Source organism: Megascapheus bottae, chromosome 2 (genome assembly GCF_031878675.1).
Source record: "Megascapheus bottae isolate mThoBot1 chromosome 2, mThoBot2.hap1, whole genome shotgun sequence".
Lineage (NCBI taxonomy): Eukaryota > Metazoa > Chordata > Mammalia > Rodentia > Geomyidae > Megascapheus > Megascapheus bottae.
In genome coordinates, this window is record NC_143510.1 from 82,794,714 (window position 1) to 82,811,244 (window position 16,531).

Sequence of the window (16,531 nt, forward strand, 5' to 3'; positions counted from 1 at the left end):
TACTCTCTGAGAGTTGGACTTGCCTCAAACTTACTTTTTTTTTTTTTTTTTTTTTTTGCCAGTCGTGGGACTTGTACACAGGGCCTGAGCACTGTCCTTGGGCTTTACGCATGCTAGGCAAATACTCTAACACTATGCCAAACTCCCAGCCTAGGACTGGCTTATTTTTTAAAGATAGTTGCCAGTGTGACTCACACCTATACGTCTAGCTGCTTGGGAGGGTGAGACTGTTGGGGCTGAAGTACGAAACCAGATGGGGCAGGAAAAATTAGTAAAACCCTTTCTCAATGAAGAGCATCCATGAAAGAAGGCAAGACCCAATCTCAAAAACATCCACAAAAAATCAAGGTGAGAGGCACAGTGGTAAGAACACCTGTTTAGCAAGTGCAATTCCCAGAGTTCAAACCATAAGATATTTATTTGCCACATTCGGAAAATGAAATGCCATGGAGGTCAAAGGACACCTTGCACAAAACACTAAAACAGAATGCCCCTGACAAAGGCAATAGAGATTTTCTCCCAAGATTCTAGGTTGGAAGTTGAGGAAGACAAACATACCGAAAGAAGAGTTGAGGGGCTGGGAGCATGGCCTGGTGGTAGACTGCTTTGCTTTGCATTCACGAATTTTCTTTCTACTATTGAGTAAAGTAAATAGAATTTCATGGATAAAGAAATGGATGATGTTTTATATGCACAAATTCTAATGCCATTAAAGATACCAAATCCCTGCTCGTTTTCAAAATTTGCTAATGTAGGAATGAGACAGGTTAATAGGTTGGGAGTAATTTTCCTTTTTTAAACTTGTTCATGCATTTATTAGGATAAAGCAGGCATAGAATGTTCTTTTTTTCAATAGAGCAAACTAATTGTGTCTGTGACTTCTCAATGTTTTGACTCATTCATCTTAATTTCACTGGAGTCAAGCCTTCCTATGTGAAGTACTGTTTTCCTCAAACTGGGAACCTACTGCTAATTCCAATTTAAAAACAGTTTGTGGCAAAAGGACTTTTTCCAATTCTTGGCAAGTTTGAAGTTCTTTGCAATTTTACTGTGGATAGAAATCTTTCCAAAGGGAGGGGGAATCACTGTACAAAGGAAAACTTTTAAGCCATCTCTTGCATGTGATTTGAACATAAATTGATTTTAACAGCCATGTATGAATCTGGATATTATTCTTAGTTGTTGAATACTTCAAAAGTACTTTCAAGAGGGAATTGCTTTGCTTATTTGTGATTCCAAATCAAATACACAGTGAGATTTGGAAAAACTGCAACAGGAAGTAATCTTAATTCTATGTAGCCACTAATCTTGAGCAGAAAAAGTTTATGAACAAAGGAAAAACAGTCTCTTTTAAGTTATAAATACAAAGCAGGATACATATTGTCATAATGACTAAAATGAAGGAGCTGATTATAATTTCATTGTCTGAGCTACATTCTTAGTTTTATTTTGAAATTGACCTAGTCCTGAGACTTGTAATACAACACATTGCATTTTATAAGAATACCTATTTGTGTAAGTTATTACACTAATAAGTATACAGTGACCACAAAAGACCTTGACAGTTTATAAAGCCTGTTTTTATTTTCTTTTTTTATATAACTTTTACATATCTGTGAGTAAAAAGTATTCTATTTGTGTATGAATAGTAAAATGTGGCTTTTTGAGTTGTTCACAGTGTTTGCCGTGAAAATCTGGTGCTACTTCCCTTTCTATCATCTTGTTTGTCATCTTGTGCTGCTTTGCTGCTCACAAATTATCCTATCAGCTTCATTGAAGGTCATGATCCATTAAAAAAATAAAAAACCCAGATCTATGTTTTTCTGAGGACTTGTATTTTTTATTGTGTTTATTGTGTGTATTATATATTTTGCAATGACTGAAAAAATGTATAATTACTGAATATATAACCTGACATTCATATTTTTTAATCAACAAATATTCAAAGTAGCATTCAGTGCAATATAATTATACTTTGAAGTGTTAAAAGGATTTGAGGTGATTTCAAATTACTTGGAAAATTATCCTCATTATATCTGAATGGTTACAGTCTAATTCTAAGGGTTGAAACTTGCATTGTGTGTATAGGCTACTTAAATCTTCTTAAACTATTTACTGGCTTTATATTTGCAGAATATATTTTCAACATCACTTTATTTTTATTATGTTTTTTGTCAGTCCTGGGCTTGAGCTCAGGGTCTGAGTGCTGTCCTTGGGCTTTCTTAAGGTTAGAGCCCTACAACTTGACCCAAAGCACCACTTCCAGCTTTTTTCTATTTATGTGGTATCGAGGAATCGAACCCAGGTCTTCATGCATGCTAGACAAGCACTCTTACCACTAGACCAAACTCTCGGCCGCCCCCCCAACTTTTTTTTTTTTTGCCAGTCCTGGGGCTTTAGCTTGAGGCCTGGGCACTATTCTTAAGCTTCTTTTGCTTAAGGCTAGCACTCTACCATTTGAGCCACGACAGTACTGGCTTTTTCTGGGTATGTGGTAAAAAGGAACTGAACCCAGGGGCTTCATACATGCTAGGCAAGCACTCTACAACTAAGCCACATTCTCAGCCCAACATTACTTTTAAAAAATACGTTTTTTTTTTTTTATTATGAAGAGGGCTTGCCATTTCTTTTCTTTTTTTTTTTTGGTCAATCATGGGACTTGAACTCTAGGCCTGGGCGCTGTCCCTGAGCTCTTCAGCTCACGGCTAGCACTCTACCACTTGAGCCACAGAACCGCTTCTGGTTGTCTGGTGGTTAATTGGAGATAAGAGTCTTAAAGACTTTCATGCCCTGGCTGGTTTTGAACCATGATCCTCATATTTCAGCCTCCTGAGTAGTTAGGATTACAGGTGTGAGCCCCTGGCACCTGGCATGGGTTACCATTTCATAAGTCAAGCAATGAATACATTTCCTTTTTGGATAATACCACCACTTCCTTTCATTTCCCCGTTTTTTCCCTTCCATTCTTGCCCACAAGTTTTCACAGATCATTTTCCATATAGTGTATACTAAATAGCATGATTGCATTTGTTCACCCTTCTTTTCTGAGTTCCCTTGTCCCCTTAAATAAACCCCAAAAGCAAAATCAAATACCACCATCAACAAAAACGTCATGTTTCCATTTCCTAGAATTCATTTGGATAAATAGTATTTCAGATGTTTAGAGAAGTTACACCTTTGTGTTCCTACCCTAAAGATATCCTCCTTTAGTCTGATGGCCAGGTATAAATTATCATGTCCAGTTATATTTTAGATCTAGCTTCTACTTATAAGAGAAAACATTTGTCTCTCTAAGCTTGGCTTACTTCACTCAGCATGATTTGTTCTGAGTCCATCCATTTCCCTGTAAAGGACATAATCTTATTCTTTCTAATCCAGTGTGTATATATACCACATTTTTTTTTTTTGCTCGTCTTTGGCACTTGAATTCAGGGCCTGAGCACTGTCCTTGGGCTTTCTCAAGGCTAGAGCTCTACCACTTTAGCCATAGCACCACTTCCAGCTTTTTCCATGTATGTGGAATCGAACCCAGGTCTTCATGTATGCTAGGCAAGCACTTTACCACTAAGTCAGACTCCCAATCCATATACGACATTTTCAGCTCAACTGTTTTAGGGCATCTATGCTGTTTCCCTAACTTGGTTATTGTGAATAGTGCAGCAGTGATTATGGATGTATTAGTGTCTTTACTGTATTCAGACTTGTAATGTTCTGGGTATATGTCCAAGAGTCGTATGGCTGGGTCATCACAAAGTTCTATGTTCAGTTTTTTGAGTAACCTCTAAACTACCATTAGAGTGGCTATTCTAGCTTACATTTACACTAGCAATGCAATAGGGTTCCTTTTCCCCCATATCTCAAGCCAGCATTTGTTTGAATTGCCAATATTGGCATTGTAACTAGGGTGAGATGGAATCTCAAAGTAGTTTTGGCTTACATTTTCTTTATGACCAGGGATGTTGACTATTTCCTCATGTGTCTATTTGCCATTTTTACTTCCTTTAAGAAATCAAATCACTTTTAAGCTTCTTTGCCCATTTATTGATTGGTTTATTTTTTGTGGGTGTTGAACTTTTGAGCTCATTGTATATTTTGCATATTAGGCCTTTGTTGGGTGCATTGCTAGTAGGAATGTTCTCCCAGTCTGTTGGCTAACTTACTAGATTCCACACTACTTTTTTTAATAACTAGCTTTCTTTCTTTCCTTCCTTTCTTCCTGCCTTCATGCATGCCTGTCTTCCGTATGTATGTATGTATGTATGTATGTATGTATGTATGTATGTACGTATATACATACCTGCAGTCCTGAGCCTTTAACTCAGGGCCTGGCCCTGAATTTTGGTGCTCAAGGCTAGCACTCTACCACTTGAGCTACAACTCACTTTTGGGTTTTTTATTTTTTCCAGTCCTGGGGCTTCAACTCAGGACCTAAGCACTGCCTTTGGGCTTTTTCCTGAAGGCTAGAACTCTACCACCTGAGTCACAGTACCACTTCCAGCTTTTCCTATATATGTGATACCAAGGAATCAAACCCCAGTGTTCATGCATACTAGGCAAGTGCTCTACCACTGGGCCCAACTCCAGGCCCTGGCTTTTTTTGTTTGATTAGAGATGAGTCTCACAAAAGTTCTTGCCCAGGCTAGCTTTGAACCTTGATCCTCAGAGCTTATCCTCCTGAGTAGCTAGAATTACAGGCTTGCACCATGGCCCTTTTTAATGTTTACAAAGTAACTTCCCATTCCTTCCCTGTTTTCCTTCCTTTCTATCCTACTCCTCTTCTTCCTCTTCTATTTCCTTTCCCCTTTCTTCACCTCCTCTAAAAATATTTCTAAAGCTAAAATTGCTGAAAGGATGAGCTATAGCATTGAGTGAGGTTGAAAACTATAAAACATTCAAAGTTTTCATAAATAATGTAATTTAAGGGATTTTTAAATGATATGCTGATTACTGTATGGAGTACATTTATTTGGATGAAAAAATAAAGCTTAAATTGCCTGTTTTCTCCTTTCTATTATCAGATGAAACAACCCTTAATTAGATCACAGTTTGCTTGTACTTACAAAGATGATTACATGATAAGCAAGGATGAATGGAATAATACTCATTCTGCATCAAAGCCTTTGTGTGCTCTTCAGGAGGAAAACAACCTTTCTGGTAATTGACTTTATTTGAGCAATTAAATAACAATTTAATTCTTATCTACCAATGAGTTTGTTGACAGGCTTAGAGATTAAATTTAGGACCTCTTGCTTGCTAGGCTCCAAGTCCCTTGTCTCCAGGTTTTTTTTGTTGTTGTTTTCTTGCTTTTGATGTTCTTGAATGTTCTTTATTTTATACAACTGAACTATTGATGTATATAGACCTAATCGTCTCAAGATACTTGTCCTCATTGGAGATTAAATACATATGTTCAAACAAATATTTATTGATAGGAATAAGAGGGAGGTAGTAGGTAAAATGAATGCTGATATAATACCCTAGCTGTGTCTTTTCATTTAATTAGTTGGAATTATTTTATTATAAAGTATAAATATTTGAACATCTTTAGCCATTTAAAAAGTTCATCTTAAATTATCGTGAATAATATTATTAAGCATTATGTGATTCCCTTCTTTTTATCTTGCATAACAGAGGGCATATATTCATCTTTTGGAAGATCAACAATGGAAACAAATTCTGGAAATATTCAATTGGACAGAAATAAAAATAACCGAATATTAAGAAAATCAAGTACTCAGGAAGGAAATAAATGCTCCAAAAGGAAACAGGTGGACTTGGATGGTGAAAATACTGTCTTTGATAATGGAAATGAACTACCTCAACATAAAAATATTAAAGTACCTAAGATGTTAAGCAAGCCACAAAATAAATTGAGTAGCAAACCTGCTCAAACACCAAACGGAGGCAATAAGTTTACTGCCAAGAACAAACTGATTATTGGCCAGACAAAGTTAACTCAGTTTTTCAGGCTATGATTTTGTCTTTTCGGTGCTTTAAATTTATAGATTTATTTATCATACCATTTACCAAAGTCATATGTGTTAGTATGAAGTATTTATAAATGTCATATGTACACAACACTGTTGGAAAAAATACTAATAAGACAAAATTATGCAGAATTTTCACAAAGTTTAATGCACAGAGAAAGCATATCATTTAGAATACTGGTATATGTTCATACTACTTTCTTACAAGACAACGATTTAAAGCAACACACATGTTACAGTATCGTCAAGGGCTTTCTTCTTATTGACAAATGATTTTTCTCTTCTGAAGAGAAGTGGGGACCAACAGGTATCAGACTTGCCAACAAGGTCGGTAGACTCTTCCCAGCATACATCTGAGCACTAAATGGGAAAAAAAGTTTAAATTATTTAAAGGACTAACATTATCACATAGAATTAAGAAAACTATGTATCTACTATAACTAATTCTGAGTAAACCAAAGTCACAATTATGAGGTACTTTTTCCTGCCACATTTTTGACAGGTCATTTAGCATCAAGTGGAATTAAATTATGGTGTGATTTGATATTGTTGTGATTAGATTCAAATTCGGTGAAACTCAGCATCCTTTCTTAGGGTATGAGGATGTGAGAATTGAATTTTTAAAAAGGTTACTCACTGTCAAAATCTCTCCTTCCTATAGGAAACTTAGCTGAGTTTTCTTCATCTCCAATTTCTCTTTTTTCTTGTGTGGATTCAGTATTCTGCACTCCATTTTCAGCTGGAAAAGCTACAGGTCCTTTTAGCGCAAGGTAAGGTTTTATAGCTAGATTGAACGGCAGACCATGATTTACGAAGTTATGTTTAGAGACCATGTTCTGTAAAGAGAAGGTTGGTTTTGTATTTCAGCTCATTTTACAGAAAAATTTATAACTCCGTTAGATAGCATCCTTATCAATCAATTCTGAAATACTCTGTACGATTTTTGACTCCCAAAATAAATATAAGCTTATTGGAGGAATAAATAGCTCCCCTTTGGCTAAGAACTATTCTTTAGGATAGGAGAGCTACAAGGTGCATATGAAATTTCATCAGCTGTCTTTATGCTTATTGTGACTATGTTTGCATATATTTCTATTGATAAAATTAAAACACCAATTTTACTTTTCAGGCAATGTATAATTTTACAAAAAAATTTGCATTTCCATTATAACAGAAGACAAGTAACCTTGCTACTGACCTTTGAATTTTTGTTCTCTTCATCGTTCATGAAACTGTTCTCATCGTTTTTGTATTGTCCCAGAGAAGGGGCAGCAATTGATTTCTCTGCAGTATCCTCCTTCTGGAAGGCTTTTCCCATCCTAAATGTATTGAACACCATGTCATCTTCTAAGTTTCCTATAGACTTGGAGGCTGAAAGTACAATACCTTGAGAAAATAAAGAAAACATTAGTATTAACACATAGGAAGAAAGACTCATTTTTGTCATTCTTAGTATAAGGCTTGCATCAAATAAAACAGGATGTGTGAAATGAAAAATTTCACAGTCATCCTGCTTGCTAACTGATTCCCCACCTTTATATATCTTCCAGCTTGAATAGAAAACACTTCAGAAACTAAGATTTCCATCATTTTAGAAATGACTCATCAGGGGAGGCTAGCCTTTTGTATAGCCTTAACACTTACCTTGTTTTGGTTTTAGTTTAATGTTGTTTATTTTGGCTTTGAATTTTCTCAGAATCTAATTAAGATCCTTGGGAGAAGGCTTTCTGTTGGACAGATTATAGTCTCTTGAAAATGGGTTGTTATTAAGAAAGACCACAGGATATCAGACTCTCAATGTATTATTTCCCTCTATCTTCTGATTAAGATATTGACTTAACGTACTTCACTGAAGGATGATAAAGATGAAAGTTCTGTTTTCTTTAAATCCTGATTAAATTGAAATAATCTCCAGAAAGGATTTTCTTGTATAAATACTTGAGATTGTTCTTGTGGATTAAAAAAAATATATATATATTCATATTGATGAGTATACAAAAAGTGATTCCTACTTCATCTAAAACTTGAATATATGTTTTCTTGTTGTTTACAAAAGAATAATACTAGTGTTATTGCAGAATTTAGCAGTTAGTGGGTGGAAAGCTCATGAAAAGAATATGTGGCTCCATTAATATTAATTTTGGAAGTTGTACGAATTTTAATCATATATTTTAGAGTTAATCGATTTTTTTAATGTTAAAGTAACCATGTGTTCATGAAGCAAACCTTTTAATTATATATTCAATTTGGAAATACTTGATTGAATACATTTTATACTTATTGTCATGAATCAGATTGTTCTGCAGTTTTCCTTTGTTATGTTGACAGTAGGTTATATTAGTTTAATGAAATTAATGGAGGGAAAAGGTTAGTTATTTTTTTGTTTTCTGTTAAACCACTCAGGTTTGGTGTTATCTTGGTACAATATTCATGAAGCATTCATCGTGTGTGTCTGTTCCGTTTTGAAATTGTTCTTAGTAATTTACACTATCCTATAATTTGTCCATATCACTTAAATACATTTTTTTCAAAGGTAAACACAGTACAATTTAGTAGACAAATGTCTTTTGAGTGTCTTTATAGACAAAAATTGAAATCCTCTGGCTTTTTATTTTGAGAGATTTCTTATTTTTCTGGGTTTTTTTTGGTTGTTGTTATTGTTTTGTTTTGTTTTTCAACAGAGCCTAACAAAATAGTCAGGCTGAACTGGTACTCATGATTCTCCCGTTTTAGCACCTCAAGAGCTGGAATGACAGGCGTGTGTGTGTGTGTGTGTGTGTGTGTGTGTGTGTGTGTGTGTGTGTTTATCTTTTCTTATTGATAACTGCCCTGGTTTTCCCCCCATGGTTTGAAACCTGTTATGGAAGTGTCTGCTTAACCTACAGAAGTATTTGTTAATGGCAGCCTTTTTTTCTCAGCTGCTGTTCTGGGAATGTAATAAATATTAATAATTATGTATTTTGTTTTAAGTTTCCACTGGCAAAATTGGTTTGGCTGATCTTCACTTAAAAGTGGGACACAATCCAAACCATTTTGATGGTTTAGAAAAATTAGTTAATGTTTTCCTTTATTTTGCTTAAACTGTCATAGCCTCTGAACATTATGAGGTTTTCCCATAACTGTTTAATTATGGAGATAGTTTCCAATTTTCTTAAATGATAACTTAAAAAAAGTTGGTTGCTCTGATGTGCAGTGAAGCATAGTAGATTTCTTTTTCATTGATGCTGAAAATGAAAATTCCCCAAATGGTAGAAAGGAACTTTGAAGACGAAAAACTGTTGCCAGATGGGACTCAGTAGTTCAGAAAACCTGGAGGGGAAACACAAATGTGATGAGCATTTTCTGAAAAACAACTACTAATACTATGTATTTGTAAGGCACTTTAATGAACTCCTTCCGTTTGTCATTATCTTTGCTATATGTTGTTCACTACTGAAATGACAGTTGATTTGTAGTAACACAGAATTTTTTTTGTGTGTGCCAGTCCTGGGCTTGAACTCAGGGCCTGAGCACTGTCCTTTGACTTTCTCAAGGCTAGAGCTCTACCATTTGAGCCTCAGTACCACTTCCGGCTTTTGTCTATGTATGTGGTACTGAGGAATTGAACCCAGGTCTTCGTGTATGGTAGGCAAGCACTAGGCCAAACTCTCAGCCTAGTAACAACAGAATTTTCAATGGCTAGTTTTATTTGTAAAAAGGAAAGCCAAAATTATTCACTGAAATTATAAAAAGATATAAGAAAACTTAAGTCCTTTTCAAATTTCTACAGTGAACAACCTGTATGTCTTGACCTACGTTACCATTAACATTTTATGTGCATTCCTCTAATCCTTCTATCCCACCATTGGTCATTTTAGTTTTGAATGCATTTCAAACTGTTGCATTTATCAGTCTACTTCCATTAAACACTTCAGTGTTTATATCAAATAGAATTTAATAATTAAACTTTTTAGGTAAAAGTTACAGAAGGTTAACTGCACGAATCATAAATATGTATATACATCTGCTGACATACATACACCTACATAAAATTAATGTCTATCAAAATATAGGCTATTGTCATCCTAGTAGGTAGAATCTTACCTCTTCATAGTTTTTCTGTAATGCCTTCTCCATGCTATTCCTCATGCCAACATTCTGCTCTGAGGCAATTACTTTTCTAATTTTCCACCATTAATTAGAAATTAAGAACCACAGGTTTGAATGATAGGTGGCTTATGGAAGCAATTCTATTACAAATTAGAAAATATTTTGGGGCCTAGAGTTTGGCCTAGTGGTAAAGTGCTTGCCTAGCATGCACGGAGACCCAGGTTCGATTCTTGATACCACATACTTAGAAAAAGCCAGAAGTGGTGCTGAGGCTCAAATGGTAGAGTTCTAGCCTTGTGAAAAATCCAAGGACAGTCCTCAGGCCCTGAGCTTAAGCCCAAGACTGGCAAAGAAAAAAAGGAAAAAGAAAAAAAAATATTTTGAAGTAAAGATAATTTTTTTATGACATAACTGGTAGGATTCAAAGTGCTTAAAAGGCATATTTACAGCTCTAAAATGTGTATTTTACAAATGAAAAGCATTGAAAAATGGACTTGTTTCTCAACAAATTATAAGAATACCTAATAAACTCAGAGTAAGGAAGGAATTATTGTATGTAGAAGTGGGGATTAGTAAAATAGAAATGACTCATATACTATAATATTAAACAAAAAAGATCAATATTTTATTAGCTTATAGTATGATAGTCAAGATAACTTTTTCCATAAAATCAGGAATGAAAATGGAAACATTACTATAATTTTTAAGGATGAATTTAAAGGATAGGAAGTTAAAATTATGCACCATTGTTTGCAAATAAATTGATAATTTAGATGAATTGGATTAGAAATTGGCATAGTTTTCCTGTTAATGCAAATATTTTGGGATTTCTGGGCCTCTCCTTAACTCTGCCATACATAATGTATAATGAGTAGCTATGGCAGTGTCTCAATAAAACTTCACTTACAAATATAGACAACATGGAGGTCATAGATTTCTGACCCCTGAAACAGATAAATCCTATAAAGGATAAGAATGGCCAAAATGAAAAAACCCTTAGTATTTTAATGCCCATTAAAGTTTATATTGAATTAGCAGATTAAAATCCTTTATCACAAAATCCTACACTCAGTTTCATGATAAGTTCTACACAAAATCTTATAAAATTGCCTTAAGAAGACAAAAAGGAAGTACTTTGGGTTATCAGCAGGAGGTAGATTGGGGAGATACTATTGGAGAGATACAGGATTTTCTTAGGAGTAATTTCAAGGAATCTTATGCAGTTTTGTTACTGGTCCTTAGCAATATATTTGTAAACTCCTAAGTGTTCTGTGGTAGCTTTGTAATGTATCTACTTGTTAGGGTGAATTCTATTTTCCAGAATTCACTTTCTTTATCTGTATGTTTCTAGGTAGAGTGAGAACTACATTGTAAGAATCCTTTAGTTTTTTGTTTTTTTTTTAAAACAAACCAACAATAAATGTTATCACTTTGAGTAAAAGAAGTGTCCAATGGTATATTTCCAGTAGGCACATGCCTACTATGTAAGAAGCCCTGGATTTAATCCTCAGTACCACATACACACATAAAGTAAATGGAGACTGTAAGATCTGCCAAAAGGAAACTCCATGCAGTTCAGGAGAAGAGGGTTTATTGCCTGAGGAAAGAGCAGACTCCTGCCGCCCAAGATAGAGTCAGGGGAGCAACAGGGCTTAGGGCGGGAAGAGAGAGATTATGTAGGGGGAGGGGTATAGCCCTATAGTGGAAGTGGATGTCATCTCAGGATGGTGAAATACCTCAGTGGGGACCTCCCACTGCCCCCAGGCATACCAGTTGCTAAGGTTACAGGTGCTGAGTGGGGATTTTCAGGGTTCTGGGAGACAGAGCCAAGGGAAGAAGTCATTTCTTCCAGTCAGACCTAACAGAGACCATGAATGTACCCAATATGCTAATTATCCTGAGGAATGCAGCAAGGTTAGATTGTATCCAGAAGAATTGTGGCACCAAGAGAAGATTTCTGTTTATAGGTGGATGATACAGTATGATAAGACAGGTGGTACTGCTGAATTTACATGACAAGTGACAGATTTTATATGCTGTGGAATGGAAAAGGCATTCATTTGTCTTCCTAGCTCTTAAAATATGTGTGATGGTAATGAACTGAAAAAGGATAAAAATATATTCATCAGCCAAAAAGCATAGTACACAGCAAAGGTATATAAAAGAAACAGCTGTTTAGAAATGGGTATTTGGAGGAGGAAAATGAATAAAGGTACTTACATCTGGATATATGAGCACAGGGTGTCTAGATTTGGCAGGCAAGAGAATTAGTCCTGGCATTCCCTTAGAAGAGGGTGAGTAACTGAGCTATATGATAGTAGGCCTTGCAGGCCTCTCAGAAATCAACAGCAGAATTAGATTATGCTTCTGGAAAGTTTATTTCTGGCTGATATACAAGTATTATTGAGGTAGAATCAGCTTGTCTTTAATTTGAGACCACAGAGGGGAGAATTCCTTCTCCCTCTGCCCCCACATTACTGGCTGTTAAAATGCAGGCCCTCTAGTATGCTAATTCTAAGCAAGTGCTCTTTCACTTGAGCCACATTCCCATCCTTTGACTTACAATTTTACTTTGAAGGAAGAGTCTCATCAAGTTTGCCTGGACTGCTCTTAAACTGAAGTTCCTCCTGCCTCTGTCTCCTGAGTAGCTGAGATTATAGGTAAATGCCACCACATCCAGCTTCAGAGGAGAGACTGAAGCAATCCCACACACCACACAGAGGTATAGGAAATGCTTGGAGACTCCTCATACTTAGGGAACCCAACCCAGTGTAGTGGAGGCAGTAGTTACATCTTGCTTCTTGAGTGGGTTTGGATAGGTCATCTTCTCATGGCACCCACTGCAGTGGACTTATAGGATGAAGGAGTGGCAGATGTGAGAAATCATGTCATTTTACTTCCAATCCCTGTGTATAACTTCCTATTTTACTTAACTCAATAAGAAATTGAATTCACCTCTAAGAGTACTGGCAGCCTTGCTGATTCCTTGAATCATATTATCAGAGGAGCTGTTGCTCTAAGTGTCATGTAAAGAATTAGTAAAAAATATTAAAAAAAAACCATGAAGCATCAGTTCCAGTGAATTGAAGACCCACTATTTTTAGAGTTTTAACTTAATAACATTGAGAACTTTCTTAATGCTCTATAATCAATATGTAAATATCATTAAGATTCACATAAGTATATTTGAGGTGATTTTCATGGATATCATTCCAGTTGCCTTCTATAGACAATTCTTGGAATTCTTGGATTTTATGTTGATTCTTGACAATATTGGAGTCATCTGATAGTATGCTCCCAGAATAACAATCTGATGATAGCTTTCAACATTGGCTCACCAACAAGAATTGTTATAGTATACATTGATTCATAATTTTAGGGTTCGTTTTTTATGGTAATCCTTCATTGAGCCTTCGTTGTTGTGCATGTAAGGAATCTTATGTTTGTACTCTCATGGCTGGCTTTGTCTTTCAGACATTCCTACTGATTATATTGAGAACTCTAGACTCTAAGAACATCTTGAAATATAGTGGTTTCCACTATGTAGCATGAATGTATGATTCATTTGTTCTATTTCATGTTCTTGTTTGTGATAGAACTAGGAACAGATGAGAGCATCCAGTCTTTTCATTCTGTTAATTCCATTTTCATTTCATTGTTCTTTATTTTCTTTACTGCCATTTTATCTTTTTTTTTTTTTTTTGTGGGTCTTGGGGTCTTAACTCGCCCTGGGTGCTGTCCCTGAGCTCTTCAGGTCAAGGCTACCACCCTACCCCTGGGCCTGGGCATTGTCTCTGAGCTCTTCAGCTCAAGACTACCACCCTACCCTTGAGCCAAGCCCCACTTCCCATTTTCTAGAGGTTAATTGGAGATAAGAGTCTCAGGTTCTTTTGTGCCTGGGTTGGCTTTAACCTTGATCCTCAGAACTCAGCCTCCTGAATAGCTAGGATTATAGGGGTAAGCCACCCTGCCTCTGTCTTTTCTGTTTTCTTTTTTTGGTTGTGGAGCTTGAACTCTAGGTGTAGATGCTATACCTGAGCTCTACAGCTCAAGGCTAGAACTCTACCACTTTGATCCACAGTATCACAGAGTCTCATGGACTTCCATGCCTGGGCTAGCTTTGAACCAAGATCCTCAGCTCTCAACCTTGTGAGTAGCTAGCATTACCTGGCCACCATTTTATCTTTAGAATTCCTAGCCAGACAGGAGGTTTCACTACTACACTTGTTCAACCACTATGGAAAACAGTATGGTGATTCATCAAAAGACTAAACATAGAGCTCCCCTATGACCCCACAATTCCACTCCTTGGCATTTACCCAATCGTTCAGAAACAAGGACATATTAAAGCCACTAGCACAACGATGTTCATTGCAGCACTATTTACCATAGTGAAGATATGGAACCAACTGAGCTGCCCCTCAGTAGATGATTGGATCAAGAAGATGTGGTACTTATACACAATGGAATTCTATGCTGCCATTAGAAAGAATGGCATCACCCCATTTGTAAGGAAATGGAAAGACCTGGAAAAAATATTAAATGAAGTAAGCCAGACTCAGGAGAATAGGCTCAATGGTTTCTCTCATTTGTAATAATTAGTACAAACCTTAGACTCTCTTAGCAGAGGATTACAATAGCTCAAAACCAAGATACATAAGGCCATATAGGATGAGACTAAATGAAAGGACTCCAGGATATAGAAACAAGAACCATATATAATGTGATTGTTATTCTTAATGTACTATGTTATTTCTCATCTCTTTTGTTGTCCTTTGGTTATTCTCATATTGTTACAGTATCTTACCTTGTTATTTGGTATATTGTTTATACAATTATTTATTTTTTCATATATTTTTTATTGTAATTAATAGAAGGGTTGCATGATATTTGCCAGATAGATGGTGCATTAATTCCCATACATTGATACCCTTTCACATGTCTTGGTCCCCATTTCCCTCCCCCCACACCCACCCCTCATCTTGTTTTCCCTCGTTCCCTATCCAATGTCAGATAACCAAATACAAATATATCCGATATATCAGGTAACTAAGTGAGATAGTGTAACAATATGAGATAACCAAGGGACAGCAATAGTGATGAGAGATAACATAGTACCTTAAGAACAGCAATCATTCATTATATGGTATGTTTACATCATATTTTAAATGACAAGTTTAACAAACAATTGTTCAAGGGAGGAATCTCTAATTACAATCACTGGGACTTAGTATTTAGAACGTAATCAAAATTAGGCTAAGGGTTTGTATGTCATAGAAACATCAATTTATGAAATGAAACATTATGTCTATAGAGTCATAGGTTTTTATGTGTATATAGTCATGTTTGTATTTCCATTACCATGTCCATAGCTTTGGGTATGCAGTTACTGAGTTCTCGCTCTTGTACTCTTTGGATTTAATAACCACATATTAAGGATACCATGCGCCTTTTGTTCCTCAGGTCTTGACTTGTCTCACTCAGCATGATTCGCTCTAGATTCATCCACTTCCCTGCGAATGCCATTATTTCATCTTGTCTGTTGGCTATGTAGAATTCCATTGTGTTATACAATTATTTGAAATAGGAAAGGGAAGGGGGGAAAACAAGATGAGGGGAGGGGATAGGGGGAGGGAATTGGGGACAAGAACATGAGAAGGGATATCTGTGTGTGAAGTAATGTACCTTTTATTTTGTGAATATAACTGTAACCCTTCTATTAATTACAATTAAAAAAAAAAAACCTCATATCTGCGCTGGGAGTTTGGCCTAGTGGTAGAGTGCTTGCCTAGTATGCACGAAAACCCAGGTTCAATTCCTTGGTACCACATACATTATAAAAAGCCAGAAGTGGTGCTGTAGCTCAAGTGGTAGAGCTCTAGCCTTGTGAAAGCCCAAGGACAGTGCTCAGGCCCTGCGTTCAAGGCTCAGGACTGGCAAAAATAATTAAAACTCATATCTATCATTTAGCAAATGTTTACAATGTGTCTAATAATATGTGTCAGATCTCAGCATGGAAATTCAGTGGCAGATAAGACAACCTCAGACTTTTCTGTATGGAGCATACATTCTACTAGAAGAGACAGTAAGTGGAAAAGTATACAAATAACTAGAATATCTATATTGTAGGGAGTGTAGCAGCTATTTTAAGTGACCTGATGTATTGACTAATGTGAAGTTACACTTCTTAAATACTGACAAATTATAGGCACCAAAACCTGGATAGTACTATATAGTTGAGATCTACAGACACCATCAAAATCTCAGTGCAGTTAATAAATTGAGTAATGTTCAGGCTGTTTTCCACGTTTTTCTTGTTTCTGACATAGAGCAAAGATTATGTCAGGTGCTGTGTGGTTAAAAGCCACAGCTAAAAAACAACAATAAAAAACCGAAAAAGCCACAACTATTCCAGAAGTGCATGGTTGCCATCATTGAGTAATAACTGATGTAAA

General features: G+C 36.0%; 2 protein-coding genes across 2 annotated transcripts in view; one reads left to right on the top strand and one right to left on the bottom strand.

Moving 5' to 3' along the window:
• Parpbp (PARP1 binding protein) overlaps positions 1-6,653 on the top strand; it is a 42,487-nt gene extending 35,834 nt beyond the window's left edge. The window contains exons 12-13 of the mRNA XM_090328511.1: positions 5,019-5,154; positions 5,632-6,653. Coding sequence (XP_090184637.1) covers positions 5,019-5,154; positions 5,632-5,975 — 480 coding nt within the window. The 3' untranslated portion in view covers positions 5,976-6,653. The remainder of the gene's footprint in view (positions 1-5,018; positions 5,155-5,631) is intronic.
• Positions 6,116-7,484, bottom strand: Pmch (pro-melanin concentrating hormone). Its single transcript, XM_090328509.1, has 3 exons — positions 7,186-7,484; positions 6,625-6,823; positions 6,116-6,347 (listed from the first exon to the last, which is right to left on the bottom strand). Exons 1-3 carry the CDS (start codon positions 7,432-7,434, stop codon positions 6,298-6,300), a joined length of 498 nt encoding a protein of 165 aa, XP_090184635.1. The 5' UTR covers positions 7,435-7,484; the 3' UTR covers positions 6,116-6,297.
• Between the last annotated feature and the right edge of the window lie 9,047 nt (positions 7,485-16,531).